Source organism: Gopherus flavomarginatus, chromosome 2, assembly GCF_025201925.1.
Source record: "Gopherus flavomarginatus isolate rGopFla2 chromosome 2, rGopFla2.mat.asm, whole genome shotgun sequence".
NCBI lineage: Eukaryota > Metazoa > Chordata > Testudines > Testudinidae > Gopherus > Gopherus flavomarginatus.
The window spans coordinates 152,239,071-152,260,890 of record NC_066618.1 but is presented as its reverse complement, the minus strand read 5'-3'; the positions used below and the strand labels follow the sequence as shown (position 1 = coordinate 152,260,890).

The 21,820-nt window shown below is 48.2% G+C and overlaps 1 protein-coding gene across 1 annotated transcript in view; it reads right to left on the bottom strand.

Moving 5' to 3' along the window:
* Window positions 1-7,330, bottom strand: part of LOC127043522 (serine/threonine-protein kinase 10-like) — a 48,354-nt gene extending 41,024 nt beyond the window's left edge. The window contains exon 1 of the mRNA XM_050937386.1: window positions 6,750-7,330. Coding sequence (XP_050793343.1) covers window positions 6,750-6,896 — 147 coding nt within the window. The 5' untranslated portion in view covers window positions 6,897-7,330. The remainder of the gene's footprint in view (window positions 1-6,749) is intronic.
* Window positions 7,331-21,820: the final 14,490 nt, after the last annotated feature.

Here is a 21,820-nt window from a genome sequence, read left to right as displayed (position 1 = left end):
AATCAGGGCACCTGGGTTTATAAAGGAGCTCACTCCAGTCAGGCAAGGAGGAGCCAGAGGAGAGGAAGTGCATGTGAGGAGCTGGGAGCAAGAGGCACAAGGAGCTGAGAGTGAGAAGATGTGCTGCTGGAGGACTAAGGAGTACAAGAATTATCAGACACCAGGAGGAAGGTCCTGTGGTGAGGATAAAGAAGGGGTTTGGAGGAGGCCATGGGGAAGTAGCCCAGGGAGTTGTAGCTGTCATGCAACTGTTACAGGAGGCACTCTAGAGAGCTGCAATCCACAGGGCCCTAGGCTGTAACTCGGAGTAGAGGGCGGTCCTAGGTTCCCCCCAAACCTCCCAACTCCTGATCAGACACAGGAGTAGTTGATCCAGACTGTGGGGAAGATCACTGAGGTGAGTAAAACTGCCAATAAGCGCAGGACCCACCAACGTAGAGGAGGAACTTTGTCACACCATGCACAGAAAAAGTTGCCAAAACATGTCAACTTTAAGAACAGCTGTTTTTGGAGGGCACTGTAGCTCAGAAATCACTTGGGCAAGTGGCCCCAAATTAGGATCACTGACCAAAACTTGGGGCTCCATGAGGCACTCCGAATTTCAAAGCGACCTGAGTAGCCATGTAAACTTGAGAGCACTCAGAAGGGTCAAGCTTTACACAGTGAGTTGGTCTGAATCTTAACTCTAGCATCTGGGAATGTGGAGAACGCTCCTTTCAGGATGTGCTTGAGGGGAGAGGCCTGGAGGTGTAGAGGAAGGAATCAAGCCTGGATTTTGCCCGACCTTGGCTCCCTCTCCCAGAGCAGGGCTGACCCGGCAGGGCTGGGAGGAGTGAAAGGCAGCAAAGAATTATTTTCGGCACTAGAGTCAGCAGTTGTGACTGACACATGCAGAGGGTGGAGAGCTGCTGACCGGAACGTCAGACTCGCTCTTGAACTCTTCCGGGCACCTGGGCTCTTGCCAGCAGGTCCCTGCTGTGCAGCTGCAGTTTGCTGGACTTGCCGGCTCGTGTTCTCCTTGGTGGAGCCTATGCCTCTGTGAGAGATCAGCGCTCCAGGAAGGCTGGGTGTAGCCGGCAGCGGCACCAGAGTTAAACCTCACAGCCGGGCTGTGTAGGAGAGCGTGGAGCTTGGAACTGCCTATGGAGGCCACGGTTTTGGGGCAGCCCTGTTCTTTCCCCTCCCTGAGACTTGGCTCTCTCAGCACAGAGCACGGCAGAGTAGCCGAGACACGTGCACTCTGGTGCGTGTTCATGGCCCAGCGGAAGTCATTGTGGTTTCTTAATTACCAGCGATTCTTGCTCTTCTAGACGCCTGGCTAGCTGCTGGCAAGCGGCGCCGCTATGGTAACAGTTCTCTGCACACACTGGGGCTGATGAAACCCTTCACACTAGGAAGTGATTCCAGAGAGTCCCTGCTTCCACCAGCCCATCCCTGGTGCCTCCTGAGCAGCTTCCTGCAGGGAAGTGACTGCACAGCGCCTGGTTTGCACTGTCGGAGGTGGCAGGTCCCCAAGTCTCGGCTTCCATCAATACACTGCTGAGCGGGGGTGGCCCAGGACGGGTCCTCCCAGCGCTTTGTCCAGCCTAACAGCAGGTCTCAAAGCATGTCACACAGGAAAGCTGTATCCCTGTTTGCCACAGAGTGGGGAGGGTGACCTACCAAAGCTTAGCTGGCAAGGCCCAGAACCCTGGGGTCCTACTCCCGCACCATTACCTACCTACTAGAACACACAGTCTCTGTGTGACCTGACCAGATCCGTGGGGACTGTTCCACAATCTAGTCATCGGGCCAGAGCCCCAGCTGGTGGAAGCAGCCTAGCTGCAGGTCACACCCACTGAGGACCTGATCCCTTGATTTAAGGCCAAAAGAGTCCATTTTGACCATCCAGACTGACCTCCTGGGTCGCACAGCCAGTGCCTTGCAGCCAGTCAGTCTCTGTCATTGAACCAGCCTTGACGCACCATGTGCCAAGGAACCATTGCCTGGGATCTAAGCCTCCTGTGCTCCCAGACAGCTCACCCCTCCTAGCGTGGACATCCTTGACCATTTCCTCTCCCCTGCCCCACGGCTGTGATACTCCTCTCCCCAGAGGCCGGGCCAGCCTTGTCGTCTTCCCACACAGCCACCGCCCTCCAGGCCCTGGCTCAGTTTGTTCAGTGGCCGAAAAAGGCACCAGAGAGCCCTAGGGCAAGACTCAGTTAGGAGCTCCCTTCTGGAGTCTGAAATCCACCTGCTTAGCCCCCGTAGCCCCACTCCAGCTGCCCCACAGCCCCAACACAGCCCTCCCATCCCCAGGTCCCCTGACAACCCTCCATCACTTCCAGTAAAGAGCCCTCAGTTCTCCCTCAACCCCTCTCCAGCTTCCTTCAGGCCAGACCTCAGCTCCCCCAGCCCCAACCCAATCCCCCTCCAGGTCCTTTTAGCTCTCTGACCTACCCCCACTCCCCAACCCCACCTCGGGCCTTCCACCAGCTCCCCACCTTGGTCCCCGCCAGCTCTGATCTAACACTCAACTTTCCCCTTCTCTTCCCCCGTTTACATCTTCCCCCTCCCATGCAAAGCAGCTAATGCTTTTACCTTGCGCTCCAACTTTAGCAGGGCCATGTCTCTGCCCCCATATACATCCCTGAGTGCTGCGAACCCCCTCCCCCCCCCACACACACCTTTTCCACACAGCCTCTCTGGCTGCTTACACCCAGGGCCCAGGATTGGCCTCGCCAAAGGGGCCATCATCCCAGCCATCCCCTTGCCCTGGGGGACTAGTGGGCCCTGTTTCCCCAAGGGCCCATCTGTCTGGATGCCCATTACCTCGTGGACCCTGGCACAGCTCGCACCTTTGTAGCTACACCTCTGGTTTTGTTGCTCTGCTCAGAAGTCCCTCTGATCTGGCAACATCCTCCTGGGAGCAGGGGCAGCTCTAGACATTTTGCCACCCCAAGCAAGGCGACATGCCACAGGAGACGCTCTGCCGGTCGCCAGTCCCGCGGCTCCGGTGGACCTCCCGCAGGCATGCCTGCGGAGGGTCCGCTGGTCCCATGGGTCCGTCCCCCCCGTGACCATCAGAGCACCCCCCGTGGCACGCCGCCCCAAGCACACGCTTGGCGTGCTGGGGTCTGGAGTCGCCCCTGCCCGGGAGCGAGGTGCCCAGAACTGCAGTTGGTGTTTGAGGGGCGGGGCAGGGGGTCCCGCCAAACAAATTAGACAGGGGTAATACACCTCTCCCTGGAATGTCCACCAAGGTGCCTGCGACTTGGTGTCTAAGTGCAGAACACATTTAGGAAGGAGTCTCAGAGTTCAGCAACATAGACTCATAGACTTTAAGGTCAGAAGGGACCATTATGATTTTCTAGTCTGACCTCCTGCACAATGCAGGCCACAGAATCTCACCCACCCACTTCTGTAACAAACCCCTAACCTATGTCTCAGTTACTGAAGTCCTCAAATCGTGGTTTAAAGACCTCAAGGTGCAGAGAATCTTCCAGCAAGTGACCCATGCCCCACGCTGCAGAGGAAGGCGAAAACCCCCCAGGGCCTCTGCCAACCTGCCCTGGAGGAAAATTCCTTCCCGACCCCAAATATGGTGATCAGGTAAACCCTGAGCATGTGGGCAAGACTCACCAGCTGAACATCTCCTCCCTCCTCTGTGCAACTGGGAGAGGATGGATGGATTTCACTTGTTCATGGGCCTCATTCCTAGAGATCACCTTTGTGCCTTCCATTAGCTTACGATGCCAGTGGCCTGACCACCCCAGTGCCACCACCATTGCTCACAGAGCCATGCTTATGGTAGAGCAATGGTCAGAGACTGGCTGAGAAACCACAGTGCCCACCAAGCCCAAAGACAGTCAGCGCGGTCCCAGGAGCCACATCCTCAGCTGGTGCAGACTGCCAGAGAAGGCATGAAGTCAATGGAGCAGCATCAGCTGGGGATGCAGCCCCTTGGCTCTGCAAGGTGTTTTCATGAAGGCACTCAGCAAACCTGGCAGGAGAGTGTGGCTGCTTAGTCCTCTTTTACTCAAGATCTTGAGGTCCTACTGTTCCCACAGTGTGTAATGTCCTGCGTACAGCGTGTCAGCTTCAAGGCAACGTGGAATTTCCCACATGGCTCTTAATGCTTCCGTTTGTACCTCTCTTGGCCCTGGTTCCTCAGTGCAGCATTCTGGTCCTAGGCCAGGCCAGTTCACTCCAACCCAATGGCAGCTACTGCCAGGAACCTGCTGCAACCCAGTGCGGAATAAGCCTGTTGTTTTGATACATAGCCCTCCACTGAGAATTGAACAGATATTTACTGGCCACCCCCCGTCCCCATTACCTTGGCGCACTCACTACTATCTAGCAACCTGGAGGAGGCCGAGGCTCTGGCTCAGACACCACTCCCCAGGGGCTAGAGGACACATCCAAGGGCATGTACCCACACTGATGGCCTCCATGCCAGCTGCTGTTCCTGCTGCGCCTGGCTATGTTGCATTTGAACCTATAGATGTGGGTGTTCTGCCTTCTCTCTCGTGTTGCATGGGGCAGGGGGAGGGAGGCCAAAGTCAGGCATGGGGCATGCCAGCAAGGCTAAAGCCAGGGGAGTCCCTGGGATAGCAGCTAGTCAATTAAAACCTTCCGAAGGCCTCTGTGCTGCTAGCTGGGAACCACCCGCAGCTGCACTCTTCTTAGTATCTTAGGCCAACTTCTGAGGGTGGGTGCCCAAGTCTAGAAACACCACGGGGCTGCATTTCAGAAGGGCGGAGCAGGGGCAGCAGGAGGAGATGGAGCCCTTGCAATGGAAATATTGGGGGGGTGAAATCTTTGTCCCCACCACATTTTCCACCCCCAACACTCTCACGTAGGCAGGAGCAGGACCTGGCAGAGGGCTGGAGTGGCCGTCACAGCGCAGATCAGACTGGCCACCAGGGAGCAGGTAGGACTCCCCTGCCCAACCTGGTCCCACCTTCCAGCCATTGCGGGTGCCAGCCAAGAAACCCGACCCTGGAGAGGGGAAGACGCATTTGCACCAGTTGTCAGGGTAGGATACAGGCCAGGGCACTGGGCCCTGGGCGAAGGGGGGTGGTGAGTATCTCAAAATCAGAAGCCACTTCTGACAGCATAGGTGCAAACCTCTCCCAGCAGAGCCATTTCCTTTTCCAGATACATGCTCAAGGGCTCCAAACACCACCCTGACGCAGGCTCCAGCGCCCCACTCCTGGGGCTCTTTCCTCTAGCTCTCCGGTCCTCCCATGTGCTGTCCTGGGGATCCTGCCCCAGGGGAAGCCCAGTTTCGTGCCGAGCTCTCATAGCCACCGGCCCAGTAGCCTTGCTGAGCCCTTTGCTGACGCATATGCCAGGCCTGTGTGCTGCAAGGGCACGGAGCAGTAGCACTACCGGCAGTTTCCTGTTCAGAGCTCATGCTTTGCACTGTGGTTTCACTGCACATAGACCCCCCCCTCCTCCAAGCTCTGTAGCACAGCCGAGAGTTTATAAAGGGGCCAAGGTCGGGCCCTCACTTAGTTCCTTCCAAAACACAGCAAGACCTAGTCCTGCACCGAGGAGCCAGACAAGCTGCTTCTTTCCCGCTATATGATGATCATTACCCACCGATGTACGTTTCACCTGCCCGCCAGCCTCCACCTCCACACTTTGCCCATAACCATGCCTCCAATGGAAATATTTCTCCCCGCAGAGTGGACAAGGGGAGGCAGGCACCTGCACTCACAGTCTGACCCTATGTGGACCAACATGTTCAAACCTGGAGGGCGGAAGGCATAGCAAGACTCGTAAACAAGTGCTCTGAACCCCGCAGCTCCCTTGGGCCTGCGAGCAATCATGGCAACTAATTACATCCAGCTCCCAGCTTTACGCTCCCAAGTTTAGAAATGTTGGCCCTGGTCTCCAGAAGCACCGAGTTCCTGGGACTACAATTGACAGCATCGGGGAGTTTGCGCCTCTGAGAGTCAGGCTCTGGGGCTCAAACCTCCATGCCTCAGTTTCCCTATCTGTGCAAAGGCGTTAATATGCTGCTACTTAACAGGGCTTTGTGCAGATTAGTGAAGGATTATGGAAAGCCATGGAGGAGCTCAATTATGAGGCTTTTTAATGACTATAAGCTCAATAAAGAGAATTTGGGAAATGTCTCATTGCACATTATTAAGGTAGGAGTACAGGATATGAGCCTAGTAAGAAGGAAATATCAGAGCCCAGATTTCCAAAAGTGACTAGTGATTGTGGGTGCTGCCCCTGAGCCTCCTTCAAGGGGCCTGATTTTTGTGGGGGAGGGGGGTTTGATGGGGGGTTGCAGCACTCTCTGAAAATCAGGGCCCTTTAAGGTGTCTCAGCTGGGCACCCACAATCAGGACTCCCTACTTAAAACCATGGCCCAGAGGTTCAGTGTTACACTCATGGATCCATCCTGTCACCAATTTGTATCCCCCTCCTCCAAATGTGGTGGTGACAGTCTATAGCCCACCCACCAAAGGCCACGGGAGTCCAGGAAGTGATAAAGGACATTTCTCCTCAAGTGTCTCTTCCTTCCTGGGCCACCCTAACCAGAGACAATGGAATAAACTCCTTCACCGCATCTCTGGCCTCAGCAATGGATGATGCACCTGGGACAGTTCTAAACACATGGCCCCTGTGCTACGGGACCAGCTCTGTACCCAGCTGGGCTGATCGCTCACTTCGGAGCAGCACTGAGCTGGGCTTCCTTCCACGCAGCTCGGCCTAGCGATTGGGTCTACCCCAGCCCTTCCCCCTCAACTTACCTTGAAGACTTTCCCAAAGGCGCCATCTCCCAGCTCCCCCAGCACTGTCCATATGTCCTCTGGGTTGACATCTCGCTTCACGTTCTCGTAGTGTTTTGCCTTCTTCTTCTCCGCGCCGAAACGGAAAAACTTGAGGAGGAAGGCCATGGCCCTGGGCCTGGCGGGACTGGTCCTCCTGGGCTCAGCCTGGGGAAGAAAGGTGAGGACCAGAGGAGACCCCCATTCAGAGCCCTTGGGGAGAAAGGAGTAACCACTAGAGACGTCGTCACTTCATAACCTGTGTGTGTGTTTGATGGATCCCTAGACAGAAACCTCTGGAGCATACGGGCGTCAGAGCACTGGGGAGGATGACAGCAGATGTGGGAGGGAGCAGGAGGCTGAAGGCAGAAATACCGACGTTTTTCCTCTCAAAGTCCTGCTCCTCTGAAGCGCCGAGAATCTCTTCCAGCCGTGGGGCCACCAAGATACCAAACTAGACACCCCTGCTCCATGGGCTTGTGGCTCCAGTGACCTCTCCCTCTCAGGAATCGATGCTGAGGGACAGAGCTGGGAGGGAGACGTCTGGAGCTCCCTCACGCTTCCTCCTGCGTTTGCTGGCAGAAATGCTAGTGCAGGAAACAGGTTGAACCGAGAGCGAGAGAGCGTACTGCGCAGAGCCTAACGGTTCTCACAGGATGTGCAGAGCCTGTGGGTAAATATACCCTGCTGCACGAGAGTGTGCTGTGGATTGGCCTAAAGGACATCTATGTCACCAGGGAGCTGGCTACAAAATGGCAGTTCATTAAACTCCTGCATCAGCCCCAGCAGGTTGGGACACAGGTGACCCTGTACTTATGGACCAGATGCCTCTACCCGTCCCTTCTGGCCCTGGTGTCTATGACCAACGTCTTGGGATCTCCTCTCCCACACCCCAGCACAGAAACTGCTCCCAGCTCACAAGCCTCCTTCATGATTCCCTCCTACCGGCTGGATGTGGCTCTGGAGAATCCCTGCCCTAAGTCACCACAGAACAGCATGGTCATTCGGGGAGGTTGAAACCAGCACCGTCATCGTTAAAACCATGAGTCTCTAGTATAGAATCATAGAAGATTAGGTTTGGAAGAGACCTCAGGAGGTCATCTAGTCCAATCCCCTGCTCAAAGCAGGGCCAACACCAACTAAATCATCCTAGTCAAGGCTTTGCAATCCAAAGTGCCTTTTCAGGAACCAATGTTATGTTTGTCATTTGAGTTTTCTGTCAATTGTATTCTTCTTTCTTTAGCTGAAAAAAGTCTCTGGATTTATTTTTATGCTCCACGTGCCTTGTTGGGAGGAGTCATTCCAACTTTGCAGGTTTCATTGCTTAATTTGATTGGATTTGTAAGCATACAACGCATCGCAGTCATCCATCCCTAAACTCCATAAAACCAAAATCAGTATAATTTTTGTCAAATTTTCTGTTCGTCATGTGTTTCTTACTACTTGACTCTGCATTGTCCAGGGCTTCAGCACAACTAGCAGTACTAATATGTGGACGTTTTCTCCATTGTTATTGTAAATTGCTCACACACTGTACAAATATATTCCATTTCCACCCGCCAAAGACATCTCAGTCACCCAAAAAATGGACATCACTTCTGATTTGCTGTCGCAAAGTAGTGAGGTTTTTTACGTTGACGTTTATGACATGCAGGTCACAGGTGCCAACTTTTCCCAGCATCAGTGGGTGCTCAACACCCCCCTCGCCCTGACTCCACCCCTGCCCCCAGCCCCACCCCCAGCCCCGCCCCCATTCTAACTCCTTCCTCAAAGTCCCCTCCCCAACTTTGCCCCCTCCCTGCCCCATTAGACCCCTTCCCTAAATCCCCGCCCCAGCCCTGCTTTTTCCTGCAGCGCACCGCATTCCCCCCCCCACAGCGCTTGCCGCTGCGAAACAGCTGTTTCACGTGGCACACTTATCTCAGAAGTATTTGGCAGCTACACCCTTTTCACCTGCTCTGCATGTGTTGGTACATTTGTGTGTGTGTTTGTGGTAGGTGACTATATTTTCTTTAAGGGAAAACAGGACGCTGCATGGGGCCGGTATGTGCCCCTCCCCCAGTCCTCCCTACCTCTTGCATGCACGAGGCCAGCCCAAAGCCCCCTTCTACCTCCTGCATACAGGACTGGCCCAAGGCCCCCTGCTGCCTGCCCGCGCAAAGCTGGCCCAAGCTGCTCTCTCTAGCCCTCCCTCTCGCACAGTCAGGGCTGGTCTTTCTGCTTGTCCCCCTCCCCCCAAACCTTCCTCCACATCCCTCCAGGGGTCGCAACCCACTTTTTGGGCAAAACTGCATTTGTCCAGTTTGCTCTTGCCAGCTGATGATCAGTTGGCAGGAGGAATGGGACAAATGTCCACTTTTGCCAAAAAGAGTCATGACATCCAGGATAGGGCTTAAAAAAGACACTGTAGGATCACCTTAGTGTGCGTCCATAGGTGCGTTTTGCACTGATCCCTATAATACGTGTGCATGTGTGAATACACACCTGTATGCACGGATGCCTACATGTGCATGTGAAGGGGCATATGTGCAGGTGTGATCTCACCCTCTGGTAGATGAGCCCACCAAGAGTCTATGAGGCTTGTCACTGCTATAGGTTAAAGGAGCTGCTCTCTTTTAGCTCTGAAGGGAGAGCACTGTGCATTTGGGTGCATGTACCTAGGAAGTGAGTGATCTCCGCGTGCAGGGCACGAAGGGCACCAGGACCTTTCTGGATGGAAGGTGCTAGGTCAAGCCACAGTTATTGCCTCTGCGAATCTGGTTCCCATTCACGCAGACCGGGGAAACTGCACCCTGTGCCAAGGGCCAGCACAGGCCGGTGCACCAATAGAGCCCTCAAAATGGGAACTGAGTGGCACAAGTCAGTACATCGGCCCTGTGCTGGGCTGTGCCACTGCTCTGCATGGGGTGAATTTCTCTCCTGGTGCCTGTTCCGGTCCTTCTGGGGCCACACTGGCCTATGTATTTTTCTCGGTTCTTGGACCAGTGCTTGGGATTTACTTTCCACCGGGGCTGGACTTCTTGTATATTTGACTCTTTACTAATCTGTTCCAAATAGTCCTGTTTCCTCTGCAGAAGTAAAAATATCCACCGAAGATACAGATGCTAATGGAGTTTGCCTAGCAGAACAATACCCGATTATACTGAATACGACACAGCCTGAGTCACACGGGGAAGCAATTCATGTTGCCAGGCAGCAGGTTCCAATTCCCAGAGGGAGTTGGAAACACAGAATCATAGAAATGCTCGGCTGGAAGGGACCGTGAGAGGTCATCTACTCCAGGCCCGTGTGCTGTGGCAAGACCAAGTAAACTTAGACCATCCTGGCAGGTATTTGTCCAACCTGTTCTTCAGAACTTCCCAGAGATTCCACCACCTTGCCTGGAAGCCAGTTCCAGAGCTTCACTACCCTTACAGTAGAAAGTTTTTCCTAATATCTACCTCAAATCTCCCTCCCTAAGCTGGTCACTTCTTGTCCTACCCTCAGTGGACAACCGAGCACTGTTCTCTTTATAACAGCCCTTAAGACTTTTTCCAGGTTGGAGGTCCCCTACTATCTCTTTTCTCAAGACTTAAACATGCCCAGTTTTTTTAACCTTTCCTCACACGTCAGGTTTTCTAAACCTTTTATCATTGTTGTTGCACTCCTCTGCACTCTCTCTCCAATTTGTCACATCTTTCCTAAAGTGTGGTGCCTAGAATTGGACACAGTACTCCAGCTGAGGTGTCATCAGTGCCGAGTAGAGCAGGACCATTGCTTCCTGCATCTTACAGGCTACATACCTGTTTATACACCCCAGAATGATATTAGCCTCTTTTGCAACTTCATCACGTTGTTGGCTCATATTCAGTTGGTGATCCACTACACCCCTCAGATCCTTTACTGAGGTATGACCATCTAACCAGTTAATCCCCACTATCATCTAGTTGTGCATTTGTTTTTTCCTTCCTATGTACCTTTGTCTGTACTGAATTTCATCTTGTTGATTTCAGTCCAATTTCTAGATATATGACCTTCCATTTGGCCATACTGAAAGAAGAGGTTGCTTACCTGTAACTGGAGGTTCTTCAAGATGCGTGATCCCTATCTATACTCCAACTGTGGGTGCGTATGTGCGCCATGCGCTTGAGCTGGAAGGTTTTCATAGCAGCGTCCATTGACCCACACCTGTGTCATGTATCTTCTCATGCTTCCAGCTGAGGTTATAATAGGCCATGCAGGTCAATGCCTCTCCAGTGACCGTATCACCGCTGAGCATGCTAGTCCACAGCAGAGGAGATGGAGGGCAGGTATTGAAATATAAATGGGGACCACACATCTCACCTACCAGTTCTGAGTTTGTCACAGGCTGCTTCTTTGAAGTCCATTGTCTTTATTTTGGTGCTCTCACACCTTCCTTTCCTTACAGTAATGAAATCTCTCTTTCCATGGTCGCTTTCACCCAAATTGTTTTCCCATCTTCAGATTTGCTACCAATTCCTTCCTGCTAGTCCCAATTAAGCTTAAAATGGCTGCCTCTTTGGTAACATACTCCACCCTCTGAAACAAAAAGTTGTCTCTAATGGATTCCAAGAGCTTATTGGACATATTGTGTTTTACTGTATTACTATTGCAACAGCTGTCTAGGCAGTTACGGTCCTGCATTCTTCCAGGTCTTGTGTTTGGATATTGCTGTTATTTGTTCTAGACAAACCTCATCTACTGCCTTCTCCTGAATGGGTGGTCTATAGTAGCCCCTTATCATGACATCCATCCCCCCTGTTTTTTTTCCCCACTTTTATCCTCACCCACAGACTTTCAACTGGTCTGCCTCTCACCTCCTTCTGTATATATTCTAGATGTATGCAACACCTTCTCCCTTTATTCCAGGCCTGAACTTCCTGAGCAAGCAAACACGCTCTCTACCAATATCCCAGTCATGAGATTTATCCCACCAAATCTCTGTGGTGCCAATTAATTTAGCTTATGTACTAATGATTCCAGGTCTCCCTGTTTATTCCCCACACTCCTTGCATTTACGTATAAACATCTCAGATGTTGAGCAGGTTCTTCCACTGTTATGCTTCTTGTTGCTTCTATGATCCTACTGTAATTTTCTGTTCCCCCCACCTAACATTTAGCGCTCTGTAAAGGTCACTTTTTTTAATATACCTAGTGTTATGCTTATAAGAAGCACATGGGATTTTTTTCAGGGGAAAAGGCAATAAGCCACTTTTATTGAAGATACAATTAGCACATGCATTCACACACACTCTCACACACACACACACACACACACACACACTCTGTCGTGCCACTCGATGTTATAGTTACCAGTTTAGATTCCAGATCAATTTAGTGGCCAGCTAGGTTGATCACAGGTAGGGAGGAGCTGGGTTCTGTCAGTTGCAATATGATGCTCCAGGGAAGTCTTGGCAGGACAAACCCAAGGTTTTATGGCAAGGCACCTTGTTTATGGCAAGGAACCTTGCCTTAAAAACCTCTAAGGATGGAGATTCCACCACCTCCCTAGGTAACCCATTCCAGTGCTTCACCACCCTCCTAGTGAAATAGTGTTTCCTAATATCCAACCTAGACCTCCCCTACTGCAACTTGAGACCATTGCTCCTTGTTCTGTCATCTGGTACCACTGAGAACAGCCGAGCTCCATCCTTTTTGGAACCTCCCTTCAGGTAGTTGAAGGCTGCTATCAAATCCCCCCTCCCTCTTCTCCAGACTAAATAACCCCAGTTCCCTCAGTCTCTCCTCATAAGTCATGTGCCCCAGCCCCCTGATTATTTTCATTGCCCTCCGCTGGACTCTCTCCAATTTGTTCACATCCCTTCTGCAGCCTCACCAGTGCCAAATAGAGGGAAATGATCACTTCCTTCCATCTGCTGGCAATGCTCCTTCTAATACAGCCCAATATGCCGTTGGCCTTCTTGGCAACAAGGGCACACTGACGATTCATATCCAGCTTCTCATCCACTGTAATCCCCAGATCCTTTTATGCAGAACTGCTGCTTAGCCACTCGGTCCCCACCCTGTAGCAGTGCATGGGATTCTTCCTTCCTAAGTGCAGGACTTTGCACTGGTCCTTGTTGAACCTCATCAGATTTCTTTTGGCCCAATCCTCCAATTTGTGTTTAATATTACATTTATTAAAAGTATTTTCTTATACCATGCCTTTTATTTAGGCAATTTGTTTGAGGCCAGTGCATTTAATGTATTTTTGCATAGGCTTTTTAATTTAATTATATTTTGAGGGGTTTGGTTAATTAAAAGGTAGGGGTGTTATGCATATAAGCAAACCTCTTTTGTATTGTAGATTTTAGCATTGCTCGTACACACACACAAGCACATATTTTTTTAACTTCGGGTTAACCTTTTCTTATTTTTAGGTTTGATTTTTATTTTTATTTTTTGAGGGTTTATAATTTGAGTTTTTGGGGTTTAGGTAGTTTGTTTGCTGATTAGGTACATTTTTTTAATGTGTGGTTTTTTTTGTGCTTCCATTTATGGGCAGGTTTTTTTTTTATTAGTTAGGTAATTTGCATTGATACAGATGCTTTTTGGCTTGCTTTTGGATTTAAAGCCATTAGCAGAGCTCACTTTGTTTGAAAAGGGACACAATTAACTTCTACCAGAGTTTTGATTACTTTTTATTTTTAATTTTTGCTTTTAAAAACACACAGTTATTTGAAAAAGAAAACACAACCTATAAGGAGTCCTAATAGGATTTTAATTAAGGAGCTCGGGTTTTTAAAAAATTATTTGTACAATATACATTGCACGTGTTTTGGAAAGAAAAGCACATTTTTGGACAGTTTAACTTTTACAAAGTTTTATTAGCCATATTAATTTTTACATAAGGCGTAACTGGTTTTTTTTTGTTTGTCTGTTTTTTTTTGGTGCTTTTAGAGTTTATGTACCCTTATTAAAGTGGCAGGCTGATAGGTGGCTCTAAGAAAAGGCTCAGAGTTTTGAATGTTGCTTTTTTTGTTTTGTGCACCTCACCCCTCCTGTTGCTCCAGAGGGGCACTGTTTTTTGTTTTGTTTTTTAATGTTTAATTTTTTTACTATAGCTTTTATTTGCTATTTTGTTACCAAAAAACAAATTTAGAATTTTTCTTCTTATTTTTTTTTGGTTTTGACTGTCCTGCTGTAGCCACGACTTTGGTCTTTAAAAAGATATTGAATGTTATAAAGCATTAAAGTACCTTAAGGGTTAAACGCTAAATACCAAAGCCAGATAGAGTGACCAGACAGCAAATGTGAAAAATTGGGATGAGGGTGGGGGGGTAATAAGAGCCTATGTAAGAAAAAGACTCAAAAAAATCGAGACTGTCCCTATAAAATTGGGACATCTGGTCACCCTAAAGCCAGACAACACTGTGTCTGGCAAACTGTGTTTATTAGTTTTGCAACTTTGAATTAAAGAGTTAAAAGGATTTTTGTGGTATTATTTAAAAACAAAACAAAACCAATTTATTTTAAACCTACAAATCAGGAGTGTTGATTTAGGTCAGTGGTCTCCAAACTTTTTTGATCGCGCACCCCTATCAGTAAATTTTTTTTTCAGCACACCCCCCCTTCCGCGCTGAAGCAAAAAAACCTGCTCCTCCTGCCGCGCACCTCCAAGGATCCTCTTGTGCACCCCCTGGAGTGCACACACCCCACTTTGGAGACCACTGATTTAGGTCCTTAAAACTGCACATATTTACATAATATATTTACACATATTTTTTAAAAATATTTTTATATTGCCTTAATTTTTACACAGCTGTACAGAGATTACATTTGTATACATTTGGGGGAAGTTAAACTAAATTGTTTATAGTCAAATGATTTAAATTTTAGATTGTTTTTTTTCTTGGCTTATTTACAGACATTCCTTTGGAAAAGGGCCCATTTTACCTTCAGAATGGCTGCAAAGAAACCAAGAATTTTCTTTTTATAAAGCTTTTTAAAAATATTTTTACAAAGTTTAACTGCTTGATTTTCTTTAGCCTTTGCAGAGTTAACATTTTACTTTTTTTTTTTAATTACTTGCTTTTTTTATTTTTTAAATGACATCTTTATTAGCCCAGATATTACTATTCCAAGTATTGTCCCAGGGATCTGAAATCCCCATGCCTGTACTTACTCCTTTTTTACTTTTGCCACTATGCCCCTCAGGGCTTTTAACTAGTTTTTTGATTTTTTTGTTTATTGCCTGCCTGCTTGTCTGGGCCTGATGCTGCTTTCCTTGCTGAACTGTTCCCTCCCATGGGGACAGGCTTTGTTCCACTAACCATTTAACAAAGAGGGTGGGCTCCTTAACTAGCCCGCACATCTCCTGGTCCCTTTTCTTAAACATTTTTTTTTAAATTGTGAAATCACAATATTCCACACTCCTACATTCTTCAGAGTGAGATCTTCAAGAAATTAATTTTTTATTTGCCCATGATTGTGCTGGGACTTAAAAAACACAAGAAGTCTATACCCACTAGAAACTCTGCCTGATGGGGTGGGGCGGGGAAAACCGCTAAGCCCCTGACCTTTTCGGCTTGATCCTGCTACGATCAAGGGTTGGTCAGGGGAGGGATAGCTCAGTGGTTTTAGCATTGGCCTGCTAAACCCAGGGTTGTGAGCTCAGTCCTTGAGCAGAGGGTTGGACTAGCTGACCACCCTGAGGTCACTTCCAACCCTGGTACTCTATGAAGGGTATATTTACCTATGCAATTTTCCCCAGACAGGTAGGAGCAAGGACTCTAATACTCCCTATGACAGGTCAGGTCACAGAGACCCACTTGGGACTGCCACCTGATGTGCTGAGACTACTTCTGACTTTGTTTTCTCTGCCAGCTTGGGACTTCAGAACCGTGTCTTGTTGAGCGAGACATGCTAGCCTGCTGCAAACACAGACGCAGGCCTGAACCACATCCCCCCAAAACTGAAGACTTAACTGAAAACAATTTAAGTGCTCCTGCCTCTAGCACCCAGATACCCAGTTCCTAAATAAAACCATTTTACTCTGTATAAAGCTTATACAAGGTAAACTCATAAACTGTCCTCCCTCTATAACACTGATAGAGAGATATGCACAGATGTTTGCTCCCCCAGGAATTGCTTGCTTACTTTGGGTTAATTTATAAGCAAAAGTGATTTTATTAAACGTAAAAAGTAGGATTTAAGTGGTTCCAAATAATAACAGACAGAACAAAGTAAATTACCAAGTAAAACAAACAAAAACAATCAAGTCTAATCCTAATACACTAAGAAACTGATTACAGATGAAAGCTCACCCTCAGAGATGTTCCAATAAGCTTCTTTCACAGACTAGACTCCTTCCTAGTCTGGGCCCAAGCCTTTCCCCTGGTACAGTCCTTGTTCCAGCTCAGGTGGTAGGTAGGGGATTTCTCATGACTGCAGCCTCCTTTGTTCTGTTCCATCCCCTTATATACCTTTAGAACAAGGCAGGAATCTTTTGTCCCTTCGGGTCCCCATCCCTGCTTCTAAATGGAAAAGCATCAGGTTTAAGATGGATTCTAGTACCAGGTGACATGGTCACATGTCCTGTGAGACCCCAGCCTTCATTCTTCCCAGCTGGACTCACAGGAAGGCTTGCAAGCAAACAGAACCATCTACAGTCAATTGTCCTAGCTGACAGGAGCCATCAAGATTCTAAACCAGTATTAATAGACTCCACTTTGCATAGCTACAGTAGGACCTCAGAGTTATATTTTATATTCTGAGTTTCAGATACAATAATGATACATTCATACAGATAGGATGAACACACTCAGTAGATAAGCTTTGTAATGATAACATACGAGAGACCTTTTGTATGAAGCATATTCCAGTTACATTATATTCACACTTATTAGCATATTTTCATAAAATCATATGGAGTACAACGTCACACTCCCCCTTATGGCCAGTACTTCTATGACCAGGGGGGTGTAAATACCTAGACAGGTTTCAGAGTAGCAGCCGTGCTAGCCTGTATCTGCAAAAAGAACAGGAGTACTTGTGGCACATTAGAGACTAATGCTCAAATATATTTGTTAATCTCTAAGGTGCCACAAGTACTCCTGTTCTTTATATCTAGACAGTTTGTACAAACAGTTTATATATATTTGTATAGTTTTTTGTGACAGACAGATCGTAGCAAGGACTTTAATCCTCCCCCTATTGCTCAGCATCTCTATGACTGGGGGTGTGCACATCTGAATGATTGATCACTATATACGTATGGGATACCTTTTAGCAGTGTTTTCAGCAATCGGTGCATGTCTTCCCCTTTTCGCAATTCTCCACCTAAAATGTTATGCTTATAAGAAGCACATGGGATTTTTTTTTTTAAAGGGGAAAAGGCAATATGCCACATTTATTGAAGATCCAGCAATTCAATCACACACACACACACATAGTCCCGCCAGTCAATGTTATAGTTACCAGTTTAGAGTCTGGATCAATCAAGTGGCCAGCTAGGTTGATCACGGGTAGATAGGAGCTGGGTTCTGTCGGTTGCGACACGATGCTCCAGGAAGTCTTGGCAGGACAAACCCAAAGTTTCATGGCAAGGACCCTGTTTATATAGTGATTTTCCTTCATTGGGACCAATGAGTTTTGCACAATCATGCTGTAATTAATTGTTGTTTGACAGGTGCTTGTTTTTTTCATTTTTTATTTTGGTTTTTTATTTCATTTTTTTTAGGGAGTTTTAGGGAGTTTTAGCTGGTTTTGATTACAGCTATTTTGTTCCCATTGATACGTTCCGGTTTTATTTTTAGTTGTTAATTTGCCCCATTTTGACATTTCAATAGGGGTGTGTTGCAACCTTCTGGCGCCCTTGTGTGTGTTTTTGGTTCCTTTCTAGAACATTTGATTTTGTGATGGTGTTTACACTTGTTTCTTAACACACACATTTGAACAGGAACATCAGATTGCAATGGAAGAGAAAACAATCATTGCATTCTTTTACTTATTTTAAAATACTAAACCTACAACAAAGGGGTGACCCTAAAAGGTCTATTACTGCCTTGAAATCAGCTCAAATACAAAATTATACAAAATACAAACATAAAATTCTACTACACTAGCTGTAGATTTTTGCCACCTGCCCCCTTTGAACCTGGTTTAGGGCCCACTGTGATTGTTGACCCTAAACACTTATATCTGAGATTAAATCATAGGGTATTGTGACATTTTATAAACTTTTACATACTTTAATTTTTTTACCTGCTTGGGCATTAACTGTGGAAAATAGGTCAAGGTGTTTTCAATAATGAATGTTACGAACAAGTGCAAGAAAACCAGACAGAGACTAAATTAATCCAAACAAAAAAAATCAGTCCCTGTCTATGCTGTATTCTGTTAATTCAGAGATCAAAAGAACATCTTAATATTTAAATAAACTGTAAACCTAGGATATCGCTGTATTCACCTCTCTTCGAAATGCAAAGCAAATCATCTGCGAATGGTGGAAAAACAGGCAATTGCCTTATGTTGATCTGTGTGAAAAATTACCAGCAACATTTAGGAAATGAGTGTCTATTGTTTACTGAGGGACTCCGAGCTGTCACAAGAGGGCCTCAAACTGTATAAAAACTGGCTTGGGTCCTGATACTATCATTTTAGATCTGCTTGAGGTTTCATGCAGGGGAAGCTTAAGCCACAGGGACTGAGTTCCCAGTTCTGACTGGACCACCCTGAATACAAACATTGGACTATAACCCATGAACCATTTCTGAAAGAACTGCAAAGCTCTCCATCTGTGTTATAACTCTGAACCTCGAGAATTATACTCATGTCTGTATGTAAACTGATTTTTAACCAACACTCATTCTCTTTTCTTTTTTAATAAATTTTAGTTTAGATCATAAGAATTGGCTGTAAGCATGGATTTGGGTAAGACCTGGAATATTCATTCACCTAGGAGGTAATGTGTCCGATCTTTTGGGATTGGTAGAACTTTTTTACATCTCTTCCCAACATATGTTAACTCAATGAATCCCAACTCCAGTCATCTTGTCCCAGCTCCTGTCACCCCATCTCATCTTTCCTGATCCCAAGACAGAAAGAGCAGACCAAGCCGAAGGAATTTCTTTCCAAGAGGAAGGCCATTAGGTCTTACTCTTGTTTAAGGAACTTTTGGTTTTCCCCTTGAGTCCTGGATGCCATTGTACCATCATGACATCCAGTCCTCAGTCATCTGTGGGGCTACCTAATTTCCAGCACTGCAGAGGCACCTGATAGATCATGTTCTGTTTCCTTCTTTGTGTTATTTTCAGCCCTTCATCTTTCCTTCTATTGCTCACTCTGAAATCAGCCGCACTGCATCAGCACAGTGAGATGAGATGTCCGCAACCCTGCCCTGCCTAAGAAGAAAAGACACAACAAAATGATGTCCCTAAACAAAATGTGAACCAGGGTCCAAGCAACAGATGTTTGCGGTTGACCTACCAGCCAAAGTATCCAGTCATGACCGACCAGCCATCTAGTGCTTTAAAGATATCAGCTACTCCTGCAGGAATTCTGCGCGACTGCACACATGCAGAATTTGTAGAATATCAGGGTTGGAAGAGACCTCAGGAGGTCATCTAGTCCAGCCCCCTGCTCAAAGCCCCCTCCCTATATTTTTTTTTCTCCACAGAAAATTCATTCTGCCGGAGAGGCACTGCATTTATGCCGTTTGCCCACCAGGGGAAGCTGTAGTGCCAGAACAGAGGGCAGCCAGCTCACTGTAGCAGCCAGCAGTTGACAGGGAGAGAGCAGAGGTTGCTTTTCTCACAGCACGTCTCTGCGGGGCCAGGTGGGGTGTGATGGGATATGGGTGGTGGACAAACAGAGTGGGGGCACATGGGGCTGTTGGGGGGTTACATACGCTGGGATTCAGAAGGGCTAGTGAGGACAGAATAGGACTGGGGCTGAATGGGAGTGGGGGTGCAGGGCCACATAGGGATGGGGGCAGGGGATGGCTGAGTGGCAGTGCAGGGACACATGGGCAGATGTGCCGGACTGAATGGGAGAGGCTGGGGTCATCTGCGGTCTGCATGGGGGAAGTGCCCAACTCCCTAACAATCCCTTCCCCCCAAAACCCTATTCTCTACTTCTCCCACTTACTTCCCTCTCCCCCAGTTCCTCCATTACCCTGACACCCCCAAGCCTTTGCACTGCTTCTGAGGGGTGCAGGAAATACATTTCTATATTGTAGTTTAAATTAATTATTAAAAGTTTTGTATTAATATGCCTAGTAAGGAATCTATTTGTCCTGAATTTTTGTTATCTGTATTGTTACAGACACTTGCTGATAGGTATATTGAAATAAATTCCCAAAATAATTGAAACTGGTGTGACTATATTGTGTTATTTTGACAAATAACATATGCAGAGTTTTGCTGAATTTTAAAATATTGTGCGCAGAACAACAGAAGCCATATTTCCCCCACTTGTTGCCGTGTGTTTGTTCACAGAGAAGTGAATACCCTTCAGACATCAGGACTGAGAGTAAATTAACTCTTTTCTTTTCATCAAAGAAAGATTGTTAATGAAAATAGCAGACTCCAAAAGGAGAGAGACTTTAATGGGCTTTTATTGTTTGTTTTGCATAATCCCTCCATTCCAGTTTCTATGGGAATGCTTGTTTTTGTTTTTGCATGTTGCGCATTGAATTTTCCACTTTAGAATGAATGCTTTTGGGTGTTTGCCTGTGTAGCCCAAGGCCTCTGTAGAACCCACCCTGGACCCATCACTGTTTGAATGTGGGACAGTCACAGAGTTTATAAACACCTTTAATTTTTTTTGACCCTGGAGATTGATACAACAGACCCTCTTCACCAGGTTGGCAAGTCAGTGTGTGAAGATGCTCTTCCCCTTCATGGTCAAAGGGACCCCATCTCTTGACTTTCTTCATCCTGAAACCCCATCTTGTGGTCAAGGAGAACTTGAACCAGTAACAGCCTGAGCTGCGGTCAAATCCTCTTTCATTATGTTACACCCCATTTGATAAACTAGTTGCTATGTTATCTTGTTTGCCCGCCCCTGTTCTAGGGCCACCATTTTGGCCTGAGGGCCACATCAGCTTTCAGAAATTGTACGGAGGGCCAGTTGGGAAGGCTGTGCCTGGCCCCGCCCCCTATCCGATGCCCCCTGCTTCTCACCCCCTGATGGCCCCCCTGGACTCCTGTTCCTATCTAACACCCCCATTCCCTGTCCCTTGACAGCCTCCAGAACTCCCGCCCCTGAGTTCTCCCCACAACCCCATCCAACTCCTCTTCCTATTCCTGACTGCCCCCCTGGGACCCCTGCCACATCCAACCAGGCCGTCTCCCTGTCCCCTGACTGCCCCCAGAACCCCTGTCCCTGACTGCTCCCCACCAGCCCATCCAACCCCCCCTTCCTGACTGCCCCCCAGGCTCCCTGCCCCCATTCAACCCCTGTTCCTCATCCTCTGACTCCCCCAACCCCTATCTACACCCCTACTTCCTGACCACCACCCCAGACTCCCCTGCCTTCTATCTAACCCCCCTGCTCTCTGCCCCCTTACCGTGCTGCCTGGAGCACTGGTGGCTGGCAGCGCTACAGCCGCACTACCTGGCTGGAGCCAGCCTCGCCACCACACAGCACAGAGACCGGGTCAGGCTGGGCTCTGCAGCTGCGCTGCCCCAGGAGCTCACAGCCCCACTGCCTAGAGCATTGCACCAGTGGTAGGGTGAGCTGAGGCTGCGGGGGAGAGGGAACAGCAGGGGGCTAGCCTCCCAGGCCAGGAGCTCAGGGGCCAGGCAGGAGGGTCCCGTGGGCCGGATGTGGCCCGAAGGCCATAGTTCGCCCACCTCTGCCCTAGAGCGCATCTGTGTGACACTGTATGCGTGAGATTCCTAGGGTTTGACAGGTGTTCTGGAAGAGGGATCGGTTAGTCTCGCGGTTCTGTTGCTCAGTTCCACATACAGTATATTACGCCATCTTGCAGAACAGTAATGCTCTAACAGTCAAAAGCCTTGTTGCTGACGTACCCCATACATTATCCAGTATTGCCAGATTTCCTTACAAGTCTCACACTAGTTGCTGTTTTTCTGAAAACCCCCAGC